This window comes from Gopherus flavomarginatus, chromosome 22 (assembly GCF_025201925.1).
Source record: "Gopherus flavomarginatus isolate rGopFla2 chromosome 22, rGopFla2.mat.asm, whole genome shotgun sequence".
NCBI lineage: Eukaryota > Metazoa > Chordata > Testudines > Testudinidae > Gopherus > Gopherus flavomarginatus.
This window is the reverse complement of record NC_066638.1, coordinates 5,183,501-5,199,524: the sequence shown is the minus strand read 5'-3', so window position 1 is coordinate 5,199,524 and position 16,024 is coordinate 5,183,501. Positions and strand designations below refer to the sequence as shown.

General features: G+C 43.9%; 1 protein-coding gene across 4 annotated transcripts in view; it reads right to left on the bottom strand.

The window, feature by feature from the left end:
* CSMD2 (CUB and Sushi multiple domains 2) overlaps window positions 1-16,024 on the bottom strand; it is a 560,963-nt gene that overhangs the window by 251,484 nt on the left and 293,455 nt on the right. For 3 of the 4 annotated variants that reach the window (XR_007770925.1, XM_050932578.1, XM_050932579.1), the window contains exons 8-9: window positions 10,529-10,616; window positions 9,232-9,356 (exon numbers count right to left, since the gene is read on the bottom strand). The exons of the other annotated variant lie outside the window; for it this stretch is intronic. Coding sequence is in view for 2 of the 3 variants with exons in the window: in XM_050932578.1 (XP_050788535.1) it covers window positions 9,232-9,356; window positions 10,529-10,616 (213 nt within the window). In the remaining variant the exon portion in view is untranslated. The remainder of the gene's footprint in view (window positions 1-9,231; window positions 9,357-10,528; window positions 10,617-16,024) is intronic. 4 annotated transcript variants of the gene reach the window in all.

The following is a 16,024-nucleotide window of genomic DNA, read 5'->3' as shown; positions in this document are numbered from 1 at the left end:
GTGCATGTGCCTGCGTTCAGATCCAAAGTTCTGCTTTGAGTCCATCACTAGACAGAACAAATACAGCTCCACGGAGCTGTTGATTAAGGGCTATGCCATATGGAAAACACAAACAACCACCCCCGCTTCCTGAGTTAACCAGTTGCCCTTTCAGTACAGCTATCCAGAGTCTAAGCCCAGAGCAACCAACTCTAGACCAAATTTACTGTAAATGGTGGTGTTAAAGGACGTAACTTACAATCCAAGGGCCAGAAAACTGGGGAACACAGCAAGTGAAATAACCAGAATGTGGTATAAAATAAAGCAGGTCCCTCCTACTTCGCCTCATTGGTTTCATTTCACGTTGACATATATTTGCGGGGCATTCTGCTTCCCAATCTAAGTCTCACCTCCTCATTTCTTCCCTATGGCTCCCCCGGTCAGTGATTGACACTGCGATGCTGCATCCTGCCACCGATGGGGACAAATGGAACTCCTGTGAACAGGATGGGTTCACAACAGGGCTCCTCTCTTATTCCAAATGAGCCCCCCTGTGGTCAGTCTCCTGATGAGAACTGAGATCAGTGGGGACCCTTTGTACTCGCCTTACCAAAGGCTGCTCCCTTGTGACTGGTAAGTGGCAACGAGGAGGGAAACACCTTTGGGTGGAAGCCCCGGTAGACTGGACCCAATCAGCAGGCTCAGTGGCTGTGGTCAGTGAAGTTGGAAGGGATCATGCTGGTTGCGGTCAGCAGAAAGACGTCACCAGGGGGGCACCATTTAGATAGCGGAGAAGACAGTAAATAGTTATGCAAGGATATGGGGGTGAGGTCCAAAGTGGGAGTTCTCTGAACCCACTGAAGTCAACAGGAGTCTTTCCATTGGCTGTCATAGGGTTTAGATCAGGCTGCGAGTAACTCCAAGGGTTTCACTAGCCAAGGGTAGGTTCCGTTTGCTCATAAACACGGGCAATGCATAGGAAATTTCACATGGGCCTTTAGACTTCATAGGCAGCATGGATGAAATGGAGAAGAACTGAAGAGTCATTTGTAGAGGAGCTGAGAAAATCCATCTACATATTTATCTGACCCCACCGCCATTGTATCTGAGCACCTCACAATCTTTTAATGGATTTATCCTCAGAACACCCCTCTGAAGCAAGGAAATGGTGTTATCCCCATTGCACAGATGGGAAAATGAGTCACAAAGAGGCTATGCGACTTGTTAAAGGCTACACAGGGGCCTGTGACAGAACAGGGAATTAAACCTGGGCCTCCCAAGTCACAGGTTAGTGGCCTACCAGCTGGCCTACCAGGAGTTAGATACAAAGTGGCCTCCCGTTACAGAATGACCTTTATATTTCATAGGAATTTGTCATTTAAAAACTAAAAATATAAAAACAGCAACAATGCTAAAAATGGTTTGGAACCGGAATAAAATGCAGCAAACCAAAACAAAACCATATAATAAAAAAAAAAACTGAGGGTAGGAACGAAAAAATATCAGGTTGATTCACAGAGTCATAACAACACAGGCAAATCCTTTCTTATCTCAAATGCCAAATATCCTCTTATGCTGATTCAATTTATTCTATACTTGTTTCAAATAATCTGGTGGTATTCTAAAGCCTTGCAAAAATCTGCAGAGGAAATTAAAAGTGGGAGGGAAAGCAGAACTGAAGCAATAACAATTCATGACTTTAAGGGCTTCAGAGGGATTTAATTAAAAGTATTACATGTTGTTCATTATTAGCATTAGAAACATCACAATTATACATGCTGGTTAAAAAGAAAACATAACCAAAACAGCCGAGACCTAGATGGGCATCCGTATATGTTGCCCTCTTAAGTAAAACTCCGTTCATACATTCCCCGGTGCTGGGTCACATGGACATCCATATTTTGCCAGTTGCTGGCTACTTGCTCATTTCCCAGTGAAAGCCATAAGTCATAATGAGCAGGATCACTGGCCTTCATTTAACACGCTTTTGATTACCAGATGCTGGGAGGGGAAGACAGGAGCGGATCACTCCAACTTTCCTGTTCTGTACACTCTCCCTGAAGCTCTGGCACTGGTCACTATCAGAGACAGCATATGGGCTAGATGCACCATTGGCCTGACCCAGTATGACTGTTTTGTTCTAAAGGCCCTGCGTATACTACAACTGTAACTACAGACTTGTCCACACAACCTTTTGGCACACAACAGCAAGCCAAGGTATAACTCTATTGCACTCTACTGGTCGGGCATTAACCAGCTATATGGACCCTGTTATCATGCATTAATAGTTCTGTGCTTTGACTTCATAGCATCTCTAGCTCTTCTTTCTTTTCAGGTTACACCAGCTCTGCTACGGGTAGGTAGATCGGGTTTTCTGTATTTCGTTAAGGGTAAGGAAGAGGGGAGCAGTTGATGCTGTGAACGTCATTCAGGTTGTGTTTGAAAAAGATTTCTCAAACAAAATATTTGCACTGTTCCACAAGAGATGGATCAGGCTCTGGGTTCATTGAGTCTCCCCTGGAAGTTCAGCTAAGAATGTCTTGACACTAACTCTCATGTACTTTGTTCTGGGCTTTGTGATCTGCATTGTCCCAGATTGGCACAAATGTCCCAGCCGTTCATGTCTCTGTTGAAGCTGTAATATAGAAGGGCTTGCAATGTAAACCATATTAAGCAGGGCCTGGGTGAAGCCCCGTTATTGTGGGAGGAATGGATGGGAATTGAGGGAGAGCGACATAAAGGTGAAAAATCAGCACTGTGGTGAAAAACCTCTCCTTTATCCATTGCGGCAGAAGATCAGCACAAAATTTATGAATAACTTAACATCCCACTGAATCCTTTGGCTAGGATTCAGATGGAATTTAAGTGACACGCAGGCTTTGTGCTGGTCCCTCGTCAGAGGGATGAAAATTCAGTATTGCCAACTTTCACGAATTTATCATGAGTTTCCTGAAATAAAAAACCCAGCTACTAGGATGAAGAGATTGCATTAAAATCTCAGCTTTCATTGAAGAAAAAAAAAAAAGCGTCTAGCTTTTATGGTTGCAGAGAAAAGAATGAAAACATGACTCAAGTGCACCCTAAAGTCTCAGAAAGCAAATAAAAAGAACCCAGCTAAAAAAAAATAAATATTTTTTGACTTATTTTCTAATGCTGGAGGTTGACAACACTGTGAAATTCACCTCCAGTGATCAGGAATCCTTAGTGCGCACACTCTCTCTCTAGCCCATCCCTGTCCACAAAATATATGCACATGCAGACAGAGCTGCTAACAATGGCTGAGCTAGAATCGTAATGGCCCCACTGGACTCTTTTGGACTCTGCACTCTGAGCTGAGCAGCCTTCTCCTACTTTTCTATCAGAGCCCAGTCCCTGGTGCAGGTCTTTTAGCAGTTTTTGAACACGCATCCTGTGTCCCAAAGTGACACAGAACAGATGGCTGCGAAGGTCAAGAGCTAGCACCGCTTCGGGCAGCTCGGAGGAGCTGTCCCTAGGGTGACTAGACGTCCCAATAAAATCGGGACTGTCCTGATATTTGGGTGGTTGTCTCGATATTTCGCTCCGCTGGCAGCAATGTTTGTTTTTATTTTTTTGCTCTGACGATGGACTCTCCCCCCCCCATGTGTCCCAATATTTTCCTCATCTCATCTGGTCACCTTGGCTGTCCCTGTAGGCCAGCCCCAATGCTGCTGCATGCTGAGCTAAGCAATGGAAACAGCTCTTTTGGTCACAGCCCACAGAGAGGCCTCTCAACACAGCCCCCATCCATGCACCTCTGCTGAATGTGTCCCCTGGTGGTTTGAATCTAGACAGTGGACACTTACAAAGGAGTTTACGTACATAAAGGGAATAATAACTGGGTGGAGGTTATGCGTCTTGTTGAAGCATCCCCGGGCACAGCACAATAGTCAATTTTTTCCTGATGGTTAGACAATGGAGTACTTATGAGCATTGCTGGGAAAATACTGCTCATCAGAGACCTGCCGTTCAATCAAATCTCCTAAAATAATAACACATATTAGAGGCATTCACTTCCATGCAGGAGAAGAAACAACAATGGAGACTACTGCTTAAAAATACAAACAGCCTCATTTTCCTTTACCTCTGTTTGGAATGAATACTCTGTGGGGCGGATCACAGAAGGACAACGAGCTAGTTCATCAGCATGTATGGCATCACTAATTGCAGGACAGTCTTTATTACTCGGGTCCATTTTTTGTCAGGGTCAGTGTTCTATTGTTGAAAATAAGTCTGAATCATGAAGTTAAGACTCTGATCCAAATCCTAACTTCCCCAGCGTGTGGATATTTTCCTGTCTCATCCGTTATGGTATGTGTACACTGGAGCTGGAGGTGTAGACATACCTGCCCTAGCTCTCATTAAGCGAGCATGCAAAAAATGGTAGCGTAAAAACGCTGCTGTTTTTAGTGTGCTAGCTTAATCATAGCTAGTGGGGGTATGTCTCCTCAAGCTGGAATTTACGCCTCTAGCTCCAGCGTAGACATACCCTTAGAAATACAGGCTCAAGTCACATCAGAATTGCCAAACTGGATCTGAACAATGGTCCATCTAGCTCAATAGTCTGTTTCCAACTATGTCTAGTACCAGATATGATCTCTGAGACTTAGACCTAGTCTATACCTAGAAGTTTTGTCAATAGAACTATTTCAGTTAGGGGAGTGACTTTTTCAAAATTTAGTTTTATACCAACAAAAGCCTTAATGAGGACTCAGTTCTAATGGTTTAAAAGTGCTTATACCGATATCACTCACTCCCCTTCTGATACAAGATTTAACTATACTGGTGTAAGTACTTGTAGACGGATATTACTGTGCTCACACTGTGTGTGTGGGAGGTTGTACGACTTTAATTATACCAGTATATCTAAAGTGGTATAATTTATATGTGTAGGAAGGCCCAGAGTAATGAAAAATTATGGCATAACCTGCCTATAAGGAAGATTTTCCCCTCCAACAATAGGCAGTTAGTGGCTAGCTTATGTCCTGAAACCATGAGAGTTTATATATCCCTTATAAATATTTCATCTAATGTAACTATGGATGTTTTATTGTTCATATAACTACTTAATTCTTTTTAAAATGCTGCTAAACTCTTGGCTCTAATGTTATGCTCTAGCAGGGAGTTCCATGGGTTAACTATCCCAAGTGTAAAAGAAGCAGACATTACCCACTGCAATAACATTGGATGAACTCAACCAACCATATTCTGTGAGTCAGCTGACATTACTTAGTGCGAAAGGGGGACAATTCTGTAGCCTATGAGCGTTTAACAGCCTTCAAAGATACTACAGTACGGTCCATTACTTTCGAAATGGCAAGCGTAAAGAGCAGTGTGCAGACAGCAATCAGTTATGGGAGGAAAGAGTCTCAGGCACAGAAGCTGGTGGTTCAGACAAAATACCGGACATTCTTCTTGGATGAAAGTCAAGTCAAGTCATCATTTATTAACTGTTCTGAAGCTACTAAAGACAGCAAAATAGACAAGCCATTCTCCAGTCCTTCCAGGCATAGCAATCAATAAAGATCTAAACTATCGGGTTGACTTTACTCAAAATCAGTCTCTATAATAAATGGAGATGTACCTATCTCATAGAACTGGAAGGGACCCTGAAAGGTCATTGAGTCCAGCCCCCTGCCTTCACTAGCAGGACCAAGTACTGATTTTGCCCCAGACCCCTAAGTGGCCCCCTCAAGGACTGAGCTTACAACCCTGGGTTAATCAGGCCAGTGCTCAAACCACTGAGCTGTCCCTCCCATATTAATTAACAAACATGTAATATCTGCAGCCCTGTTAATGGTATTGCAACAAATCTGTGTCCATCTACATCTTCACAGCTGTCAACATGTTGCAGATTTAGAAAATATTCAGGAACAGTGGGGATAGAACTTGGATCCTCTTGCTCCAAAAGTCCAAGACCCTCCTTCCTGAGCTAAAGGAGACTAGCCTTTACTGTCTCTAAATGTTTATAACACATGCAACAAGGTGGTATCTCAGTACATACAGCAGTAGAGGGCCTATGAAACACAGTTGAGCCATTCCCATTCTCACCAGTGAATGGCAGCAGTACACATGCACGCTAGCAAGTTTGTTGAAATTATTGTTGGTTAAAAATTGCTGACAAAAACAGCTATTTTTCCAAATGAACATGTTTTGCTTCTTTGAAAATGTTCTGGTATAGCAACAAAAATGTCTCAATTTTCAAAATCCAAAACGAAGCAGAATTCTTTTCTGGTTTCAGTTTTTAATTGAAACAAAAAAAAGTTTTGGGGTGTTTTTTGTTTTGTTTAGTCAGTTTTTGGTTTTTTTTAAGATATTTTTCATGGAAAATCCTTTCCATGTTCCAGCCAGCTCTGAGTGCAGTATTGATAGATCGCTGTCACACTAGAGACAGGCATGTGATTTTTGCATGGTTGTCACCTGCTCCCAATGACATATATATATGTAAAAGGATGTATGTGTGGAGGGGGAAAAGGTAACTTTACCCAGTCACGACTAAGCATCTAGCAGGGAAATGGGCCTGGGTATGTACACATCACTGCCCCACGAAGTGCAACAGTGAGTGCATGAGGCAAAAGCCGCTTACAATGCTGATCTCAAAGACCTAATCCTGCTAAGTGCTGAGCAAGCTCAGCTCCTATCACTGTCAGCGGTACTCGTTCAGCACTTCTTAAGAGACCTTTCACGACTGGGCTATGTGGGGCTGTCATTTACCCCTCTCTTCCCCCCGCCATCAGACTTTCCCCATAGAGTGGGCTCATCCTATCCTAAACTGTATTAGCTACTGACTTTGGGTCCTGATTCCCCACTGCTCAGCATTTCCTGCTGCCGTTCGCACCCATGCGAAGGGAGTGCAAAACACAGCTGTTCTGATTTGCTGGTGGTATGTCCCCACTTTGCACTAGTATAAATGGCGGCCCAGGCTCAATGCAATGGCAAACCAAACCCTGGGCTTGTATTTCTTCCAGCGATGAGGAGGGGACCTATTTAAACAATGCCATTTCCTAGTCATCTCTCTGCAATAGGCTCCTATGAAAGGGGAGGTGGAGGGAATTCTGTGTATTCAGTGAGACCTTGCGGAAATAGCCTGCAGGAGGAAGCAAGATCAGTGACCTTCTCCCACGGTGCATACTTATGCGCTGATGGTTCTTTTCTGCTAGAGACCTAACAAGATGTCTTTATCATCATCATCACTGAACCTGATAACTTAGAGGGAAACCATTCTAAGGATACAACCTCCCCTAGAGAAAACCACATGCACCAGAGGGAAGCAATCAGAGTGACCCCGGTACAATGGAGGCAGCACAAACTGCTCAGCTAACGGCCAGCCTCAGCAGTGCTAGGCTGCCCAGGTATCAGGGGTGCTATCCTGAAAGCAACATCCACCAGGGGACTGTGCACAGCTTCCATCTTTTTGATTTTTTTTTTTTTTTACTTGCTGTGTATAGTGATCCCCTGGGAAAGTGTAACCAACTTCTGTGACCAAACTGGGTTTTCCACCATTGGGCTGAGCGGATGGCATTGGCCTCTCCCCTTAACAACAATACTTTGCTCTCCCCTAAAGCCTTGCAACCAAAGATCTCACTGTACTTGGCAGGTCTGAAATAATAAAGCCTAATAACAGCCACTCCACGAGCTAGACAGGCACTATGACCCACACTTGGCAGGAAGGCAGCTGTCAGGGGTGCCAGAACAGGGGGGCAGGGGTCCATGGGCCATTCACTTTTAAAAGTGGGAGGGTTATGCCCTCCCATGTTTTACCTGGCGCAAGGGGAGCGACAGAGGGAGGAGGACTGAGTCGGGGGGGTGAGCTCCTGGATGGAAGAGGCAGCACAGGGGCAGGGCCTTGGGGGAAGGGGCCGTGCAGGGGGTGGGGCCATGGTTTGGGTGCCCAAGGTCCCCCACCAGTTTTAGGGAGTTTTCACTGTCCCTGGTATCTGCCAAATTGCTCTGGAGCTAGACAGTAGAACCAGGAGTTCTGGCACCCACTCCAGGGCCCTCTTTGCTTGGCAACAGCTGCTCTTTGCAGGGTGAACGAGCAATGAGCCAAAAAAAGGAGAGAGTGAAGAGACTGCAAGACCCCACAGACAAGAGTTGCATTGGCTTTGCCAAAAGATACATGACAAAGAGCACGGCTCCTTTGGGTCCTAGCAACGTGAGAGCATCCCTTTAAAGGCCATTACCAACAGCACTCCTGAGAGTGGATAAAGAATTCCGATGTAAGGAAAGGAGAAAGTGGAAAGACCAAGGCCTTATCAAACACCAACATAAGGATAGAATGGAGGGCTAAGAGACTGGATTCATCAATCACCATAGCTAGGTGTCATAACCTATTCCCAGATTTGGACCTTAGCGTCCAAAATATGGGGGTTAGCATGAAAACCTCCAAGCTTAGTTACCAGCTTGGACCTGGTAAAGCTGCCACCACCCAAAAAATTAGAGTGTTTTGGGGCACTCTGGTCCCCCCAAAAACCTTCCCTGGGGACCCCAAGACCCAAATTCCTTGAGTCTCACAACAAAGGGGAATAAACCATTTCCCTTCCCCCCTCCAGGTGTTCCCTCCCTGGGTTCCTGGAGAGATACACAGAAGCAAGCTCCGTGAATCTTAAACAGAGGGACTCCACCCTCCCTATTTCCAGTCCTGGAAACAGAAGTACTTCCCTCTTCACCCAGAGGGTATGCAAAGTCAGGCTAGTAAATCTAACACACACAGATTTTCCCCTGACTTCTTCCTCCCACCAATTCCCTGGTGAGCAACAGACTCAATTCCCTGGAGTTCCCCACCAAAGAAAAACTCCAACAGGTCTTAAAAAGAAAGCTTTATATAAAAAGAAAGAAAAATACATAAAAATGGTCTCTCTGTATTAAAGTGACAAATACAGGGTCAATTGCTTAAAAGAAATATGAATAAACAGCCTTATTTAAAAAGAATAAAATTCAAAACACTCCAGCAACTACACACATGTAAATACAAAAAAACCCCCTATCTTTGTACTTACAACTTTGAAACAGAAGATTAGAAAGCAGGAGACAGAAAAATCTTTCCCATAGCCGAGAGGGACAGACAGAACACAAAGGACTCAGACACAAACTTCCCTCCACCCAGATTTGAAAAAGTCTTGTTTTCTGATTGGTCCTCTGGTTAGGTGTTTCAGGTTACTCCTTTCCAAGAAAGAGACATTAACCCTTAGCTATCTGTTTATGACACTAGGTTAACTCCTAATCCTCCCTCACCTCTGCATGCCGGCCTCTGGTCACTCCAGGCAGCGATCATGTCACTCAGTCTCTTACAGGTGATGCTTTTGGAGCCCTGTAAATCATAGCCTTCATTACAGGCGAACTGGACGCTGGATCCTAACCTAGTAGACAGAACCAAAGGGAGCTAATTAGCATTGGAGAAACTAACAAAGCAACAGTCTTGTCTTTCGCCTTCTTTGACTCCTCAGTGATTCGCCATAATGTGAATAACAATAAATCTCTGGCTTCCAGGGCATAGGATGGGATGAACAAAGGTCAGTCTCTTTTCTCATGCATTTGCTCGTGTTGGGAGCTCATTTCCTAAGGCAATTATAGTCTAATAGGAGGCCAGAGCTTTCAACATGACTTCAGGAGACATTTGCTCAATGCAGAAGCATAGGTTCGTTACATGCTCAGCATTTTTATAAATGACAAAATAAATAAGAAAAAAAATCATCTAGTTCCGGAAACACTTGTTAATTCCACCGTTTTAGTTCCAGAAACTCAGCTGAGGTAAAACAGTACAGCCCAATTCACAAAAATGGAGTGATGATGATTTACACAGGCTGAGAAATGGCACAAAGTATTTAAGGACTCTGTTTGCAGCCCCTTTCCTTCCCTCGCTCAGAAATCCATTTTGTGGATTTCAGGGAGATTTGATGGTTTCAGGTTAGACATTTTTAGTGAACAGAATAGCAATCAACAGAGAAATAAGATTAACTATTGATCTGTCATTGCTAACAGCTGGCTGATTTATTCCTGCACACTTCACATGAAGGCCAGCTACTAAAGTAGGACAAAGGCATTGTTTTAACCATTAGACGAGAACAATTATCCAACAGTACATATGCTTATTGACAAAGGGTCGACACAGTGTTCTGGGAAGCCGTCTCAGAAGCCTCTATGGACAGAGCCCTGCGGTGACTCATGCTAATGTAAAACAGGGCCTTTTGTTTGTTTGTTTGTTTAAAACATTTCTTGTTGCACTTAACCAAAAGAAAAAAAATGAATTACAAAGAATCCTGATTGCAAAATCTTGGTTACAAGGCTGATTTTGACAAGAGAACACATTCCTGAGGAGGGGGATTCATTATAATCTCTGCTTATCATATTATCACATATACACTCTCTCTCACACACACACTTTTTCTATGTCACTTATCATTGCAAGATTTTCAGACACAAACCATTTATAGATGTACAGTGGGTCTCTAAAGAAAGCGTATGTAACACACATGGTAGTTATGAACAGTAGCTTTGTTGCATGCAGAAGAAACACATACAAGGTTCTTACCTAAAATCGTTGCCTATTCTTTTGCCTCTCTCTGGAATCCCAGGGTCTGGACACATATTATGTCCCTGGGACACACCAACCTGAGTTACTACAAAGCAAAAACAGCACATACAGAGATAGAATAGCACAGGGAAACATCTTATATCAACTGTATTGGGGTAGGTGGATGTGAAGAGAAAATGGATAATTGCTAGTTGGAAAGCATTAGCTTTTTGTTTTGTTTTAATTTGGAAACAAGTGTAACTGAAGTCATTTCCACTCAATTTATGCACCATTTTTTTCTGCTCAGTGCCACTGAGCGACATGGTTTTTTCCCTTTGTTACACTACAGACGCATCATTGTAAAAGAAGTCTTGCATTTTGCAAAATTATACCAATTAAAGAGACTGTTTCCAAAGACCGTTGTTAAAAAGGCCACCTGCAGCATGACAAAGTCTGTCCCTAGTGCCCATCAAACTCCCATCTGACTGGTGCGGGTGAAAAAACAACTCAATAAAAGGTGGATGTGATTCAAACTGCTCAAAATAAAAGCCAGTCTAAAGTTTTAAAGCAAGTCATTAAGTTTGAATATGAAAACTTTTATGGAGCAACCTGATATAGCTGCTTATAAAGCAGAGATTTATAAAGAGGCAGCAGCACTGAATAAACACATCTGTACGTTTGACTCCTTTCCCATTTCCTCACACAAATCTGTTAAATGGCGCAAACGAGCGTAGACTCAGAGAATGGATAAAACACGGATGGTTCCCAATGAGGATGAAATGAGGTCTGGCAATATGTTGATTTCAATTTTACATTTTGATAACCACCACCACCATTTTTTTCATGCACACTAATATCAGAAAAGGGACAGTGTTGTCATGGAGTGGCTAAAATCTATATGATTCAATTTTCTCACATCGCAGAGGAAAAGACGCAGGGAAAAATGTGGCATTTCTCAGCAATAATGTTGAAGCGATGAAGCATGAAACATAAATGAGCATGCTTCCATCCTGCCTCGGACTAGCTCACTAAGTGAAAGGAAGCCAAACCATCCCCTCAGTTACACGCCAGGATTTATTGTAGGGGCCCTCAGAGCACTCGAGATTGGATGGCAATACGATGGAAATCATGCCTTTCACACAGCACGAGTGTACCCACAGAGTCAGTGCCACGGGACATCGCACACGCTGCAAAAGGTGTGTGTGGAGGAGCGGGAACACTAAAGACAAGAAAGCTCCATTAAACAATTTGTCACTGTACAGTTAAACCCCGCTTTGTCGTTAGGTACTGCGCTTGCCAAGTGTGTGAGATACCGCTGCTCTCAGATGGATGGAAAGAGCCATTTGCTCCCAGGGGTTCAAAGCTTCAATCCCAATGCCTTACAAGGAGCTGCGGCTGACACATGCTGGAAGTCTTAATATTGTTAGAGCAAATACAGGTTCCCCTTTGGTTCCAGTGCTACAAGAGCGTGACTTTGCGGGGTGGAGGTCCTCAGCTGCATGCTGAGGCAAACAAGACATCTCTCTTTCTAAAGGATTTTCTACACAGCTCATCCCCATAGTATCTGAATGCCACGCTTTCACTGAAAGGCATGAAGAACAAGGCCCTTCTCTTCCCTCTCCTTAATCCTGACATCTTATACTCCTCGCCACTGCTGCTCTACCACGAGCTTAAATATGTATAAGACAGATACTTCACCTTCTGCCTCAGACCCAATCCTTTCACTAAACTGCCCCCTTCATCCTAACATGGCATCTGCCTGTCTATCTTCAGGACCCAGATGCTTGCTACGATCTTAATACAGGGCTGCATCACCCAACTCCTCTGAAACACTGCAGGAGCTACGCAACCACAAGGGGAGATGTGGCGTCCTGCCGTCTCCAAGTGCCATGTTTCATGGGGAAGATGTGGCTTTAGGAGCAATCTCTCTTAGAAGCATCTTTCCAACCGTGTGGGCACCAGGGCATCCTCAGAACTCTGATTAATTCGTACACACAGGCTCAGGGATGTCAGAGCAGCCAGAGAAACAAGCAAAAGAAATAGCAGCAATACAGGGATCCACGCTTTATTTCCTGTTCGCTACGTTTTATAACAAAATTTGCTGCCACCTTTTATATATCCTGGGGACTCTGAATGTGTGGAGATGTTGGGAGGGAACGCCTCCTTAGAGAAGAACATCATGCCATATGTATTTGCAATACAGCGTCAGATTAGACAGGAATCTGATAATGTAGGCAGCCATTAAAAAAAACCACCTGTTTCCTGAATGGGCACCTCCATTAGTTAACAGAGCTGCCAGATACTCAGTGGTTTTTCCTTTGCAGAGATTTGTGAAAATATTTCCTTTGGTTATGAGATGTGAGAATTTGTACCACCAATCTTCCACTCCCCCTCTGAACATCATGCTCAAACACACACAGATCCTCAAAGCAAAACAGATGAAAGCTCCATGTTGTACCTGGATTTCAACGGAAACAAATGTGGTGTAACTTGGAATTGAAACCATAAAGAAGGCCCAGAGTTGCTGGAGGGGTCTGCCAGTTTCAAGAAAGATATCAAGGCAACTGGCCTGAATGTCACAGTCTTAAGCAAACCCCAAACTAGGAAAGCACTTTGCATTTTGGTGCAAACATTTTGCACAGCTCTGATAGTCTGAAACAGGGAACAGAAGCTTTCGATTAGAACACATACGCAACCTGGAAAACCAGCTGAATGACAAAGGTAATTTCTTTGAGCCCTGAAGCCAACTGAGGGATGCACTAAAATGCAACCCAGCATAGTGGCTGAGACAGAGGCAATCCAGCCAGACGTGCTCTTTCGGTCTTAATACCATGCAAGCGCTCCTTATGTTATATTGAAAATCAGGCTGCTAAATGTACCATGTGCTGCTAAACGAGATGCATTCCTGGGCTGCTGATCTGCTGTGATGCAGCGCACCTTGGAAGTGCTTTGTGTGTCCTTGGAAAATCAACTGGAAACAGCAGCAAGGAAAGGTGGATATGGGGTTCCAGCAATGAAGGGGTTGGATGGCCTCTGCCAAAGCAAACAAACAGAAAGGTCAGGGTAAAATGTCCTCCAGAATCCAGGAACAAGGGAGCATGTTTTAGGAAAGGAGTTACTTTCACTGGAAACATTTCACAAACAGCAAAACCAGTAACAAATATCTATCTCCCACAAGGAGGCTTGAGCACGAAACCAGCTCTTTAAAAATGGAGGAGGTACTTGTGGGAATGACATCATCCATCAGTGTTACCTAGTGGGGTGATGCAAGTGTTGGAAATAACGAATCATTTCTGGGAAAGGAGAGGTCTGTAGGGTAGGTCCTTGGGGTTTCTTAATGCTATTCCACCTCCCTGTACCCATGTGATATGAATTACCAACTCAAAGCACATTTGTGCTGGGCCTAACGTTCACGTATGTGCAGAGATGTCACGGCAATGAAAAATAAATGGTCTAAGGCCGGGGGTGGGGGGAAACTGGGTATTGACCATATTTGCAGTTTAGAAATCATAAGTGTTCAGGGTGATAAACGCTACAATTTCTTCTTTCATTCCTACGCCTTTTCCCAGACCAAAATGCATTGTCGTGCAGATATGCACACAGTGTATATGTCATGGGCTTTCCAATACTTGTACTGGGACTGGGTTGGCATTTAAGCACTCGAGTTGTCGAAGCATCTTGCAGAGCAGATTCCAAACAACATAGACAACACGTACTGCCCTACCCCATCGTCTTCCTTGCAGCTCTCTAAAAAGAGAACAACATTATCCACGTATCCTCCAAAGTTACTTATCCCAAGTGGATTTCAAATCCATTCCACTGAACTTACTAAGCCCCATACGAGATGGCGGTGCAACTGGAGCCCAGTGGCCCATCAGAATCGACACGAGGAAGTGGGGCACCAAACAGAGTCACCCAAAGGCACCAGAGGAGCAACAGTCAACTATCCATCACCTCTGTGACTACCGGAAATGGTTATTTCCCCATACACTAGCATGTTATTAATATCCACTTAGTAAAGGACAGATAAGCCAGCAGGTAGGGTGATAAAATAGGGAGCAGGAGGAGAGAGAAAAGTCACTCGGATGTCCTGGTAGTTGGGATATTATAAATGTAAGCGTGGGAGTGAGAGAGAAGGAGGGGAGAGGATGCATTGGATGGCTCACCCACAACTCTTGCCTCTGACTATAATGCAAAAACCTTCCCTCTTCTGTTATTTATTTATTTTTAAATAGAGAGAAATGCCTTGATTTAACCCTGCACAAGGCTATAAACCATATTTGCCATGCTGACAATTTGTTGGCAGGTCTGCTTTCATTTTACAAGAGGTTTGACTGAGCTGAGCTCCGGGCTCTGGCGTTGTCAATGAATTCTTCAAGGTAACTGGGGAAACAATAAGCCTCAATCTTAATGAACTGCTGACTTTATAAATTACAGATTTGAGAGTTTTCTTCCCTAAAGGGTTGTGGGGGGTTTCTTCTCCCCCTCCTTCCCTCCTCTTCTCCCTTTACCAACTCTAATTTCTTTCCAACCCCTATTCAGAAGCAGCCAATTGTGATTGCATTGTTTGCCAAAGTAATTTACTCCTACTGAAAGACAGCTAAAGAGGATGATCCTCAATTTTGTTTTTCTCACATTAATAAAGGAATTTCGTTGATGCCTCTCCTGGGGGCAGCTTTCTATGAATTTAGGATTGTTTAATATGAGCTACAAGATAAAAGAGAAGTATTTAATAGAGTGGTACAACACCCTTCATCCCCCCGCAAAAGTTTCTCAGTGCAAGGAAAGCAGAGAAAAGATGCAAGCAATCTCTTCTATTTAAAAACAGGATTTCAGTAGCCTTCATATGTTCTGAAGAGGTAAAAATTAAGCTGGATGATTTCTAAGGTATGACTACAGTGAAAAAAAAAGGTGGGGGGATATTCTTAACTTGGGGTTAATTAACTTGGGTTAAAATCGCAGTGAAGACAAAGCAGCTCAGCTTTTAACTCGGGTTAGCCTGAGTTCAAACCCAGGCTCTTCTAGCCTATGTCCACACTGCAGCTGGGAGTGAGAATCAAGTCTAGGCAGACAGACTTGTGGCAGCAGGGCTCATGCTAGCGTGCTGAAAATAGCTATGCAGCTGCTGCCATTCAGGCTGGAGTTAGGCTTGAGAGCCTGAGTCCCAACCTTGGCCCATCAGCATAAGTTTGTCTCCTAGCTGCTGTGTAGACACATCTACAGGCTCTGATTTGAGCTGCTAGCCTGCATTAAAAGCCACACTGCAGTGGCTTCCTTGCTAGTTTAACCCGAGCTAACTAACCCATGTTAAGAATACTTTTTTCCCCAGACCAGAAATACCCTAAGAGGTAAACTCTGCTTCTAGTTACTCCCAAGCAAACCTCTGTCTGGTAACAGGGAGAAGAATTTACTTCTCAAATATAAAGAGATGATCCCCTGATAGCAAAACAGCAAATGCTTACTGAGGTCCCGATCCAAGAAAGCACTTCGGCACCTAGGTATCTTTAAGGACGT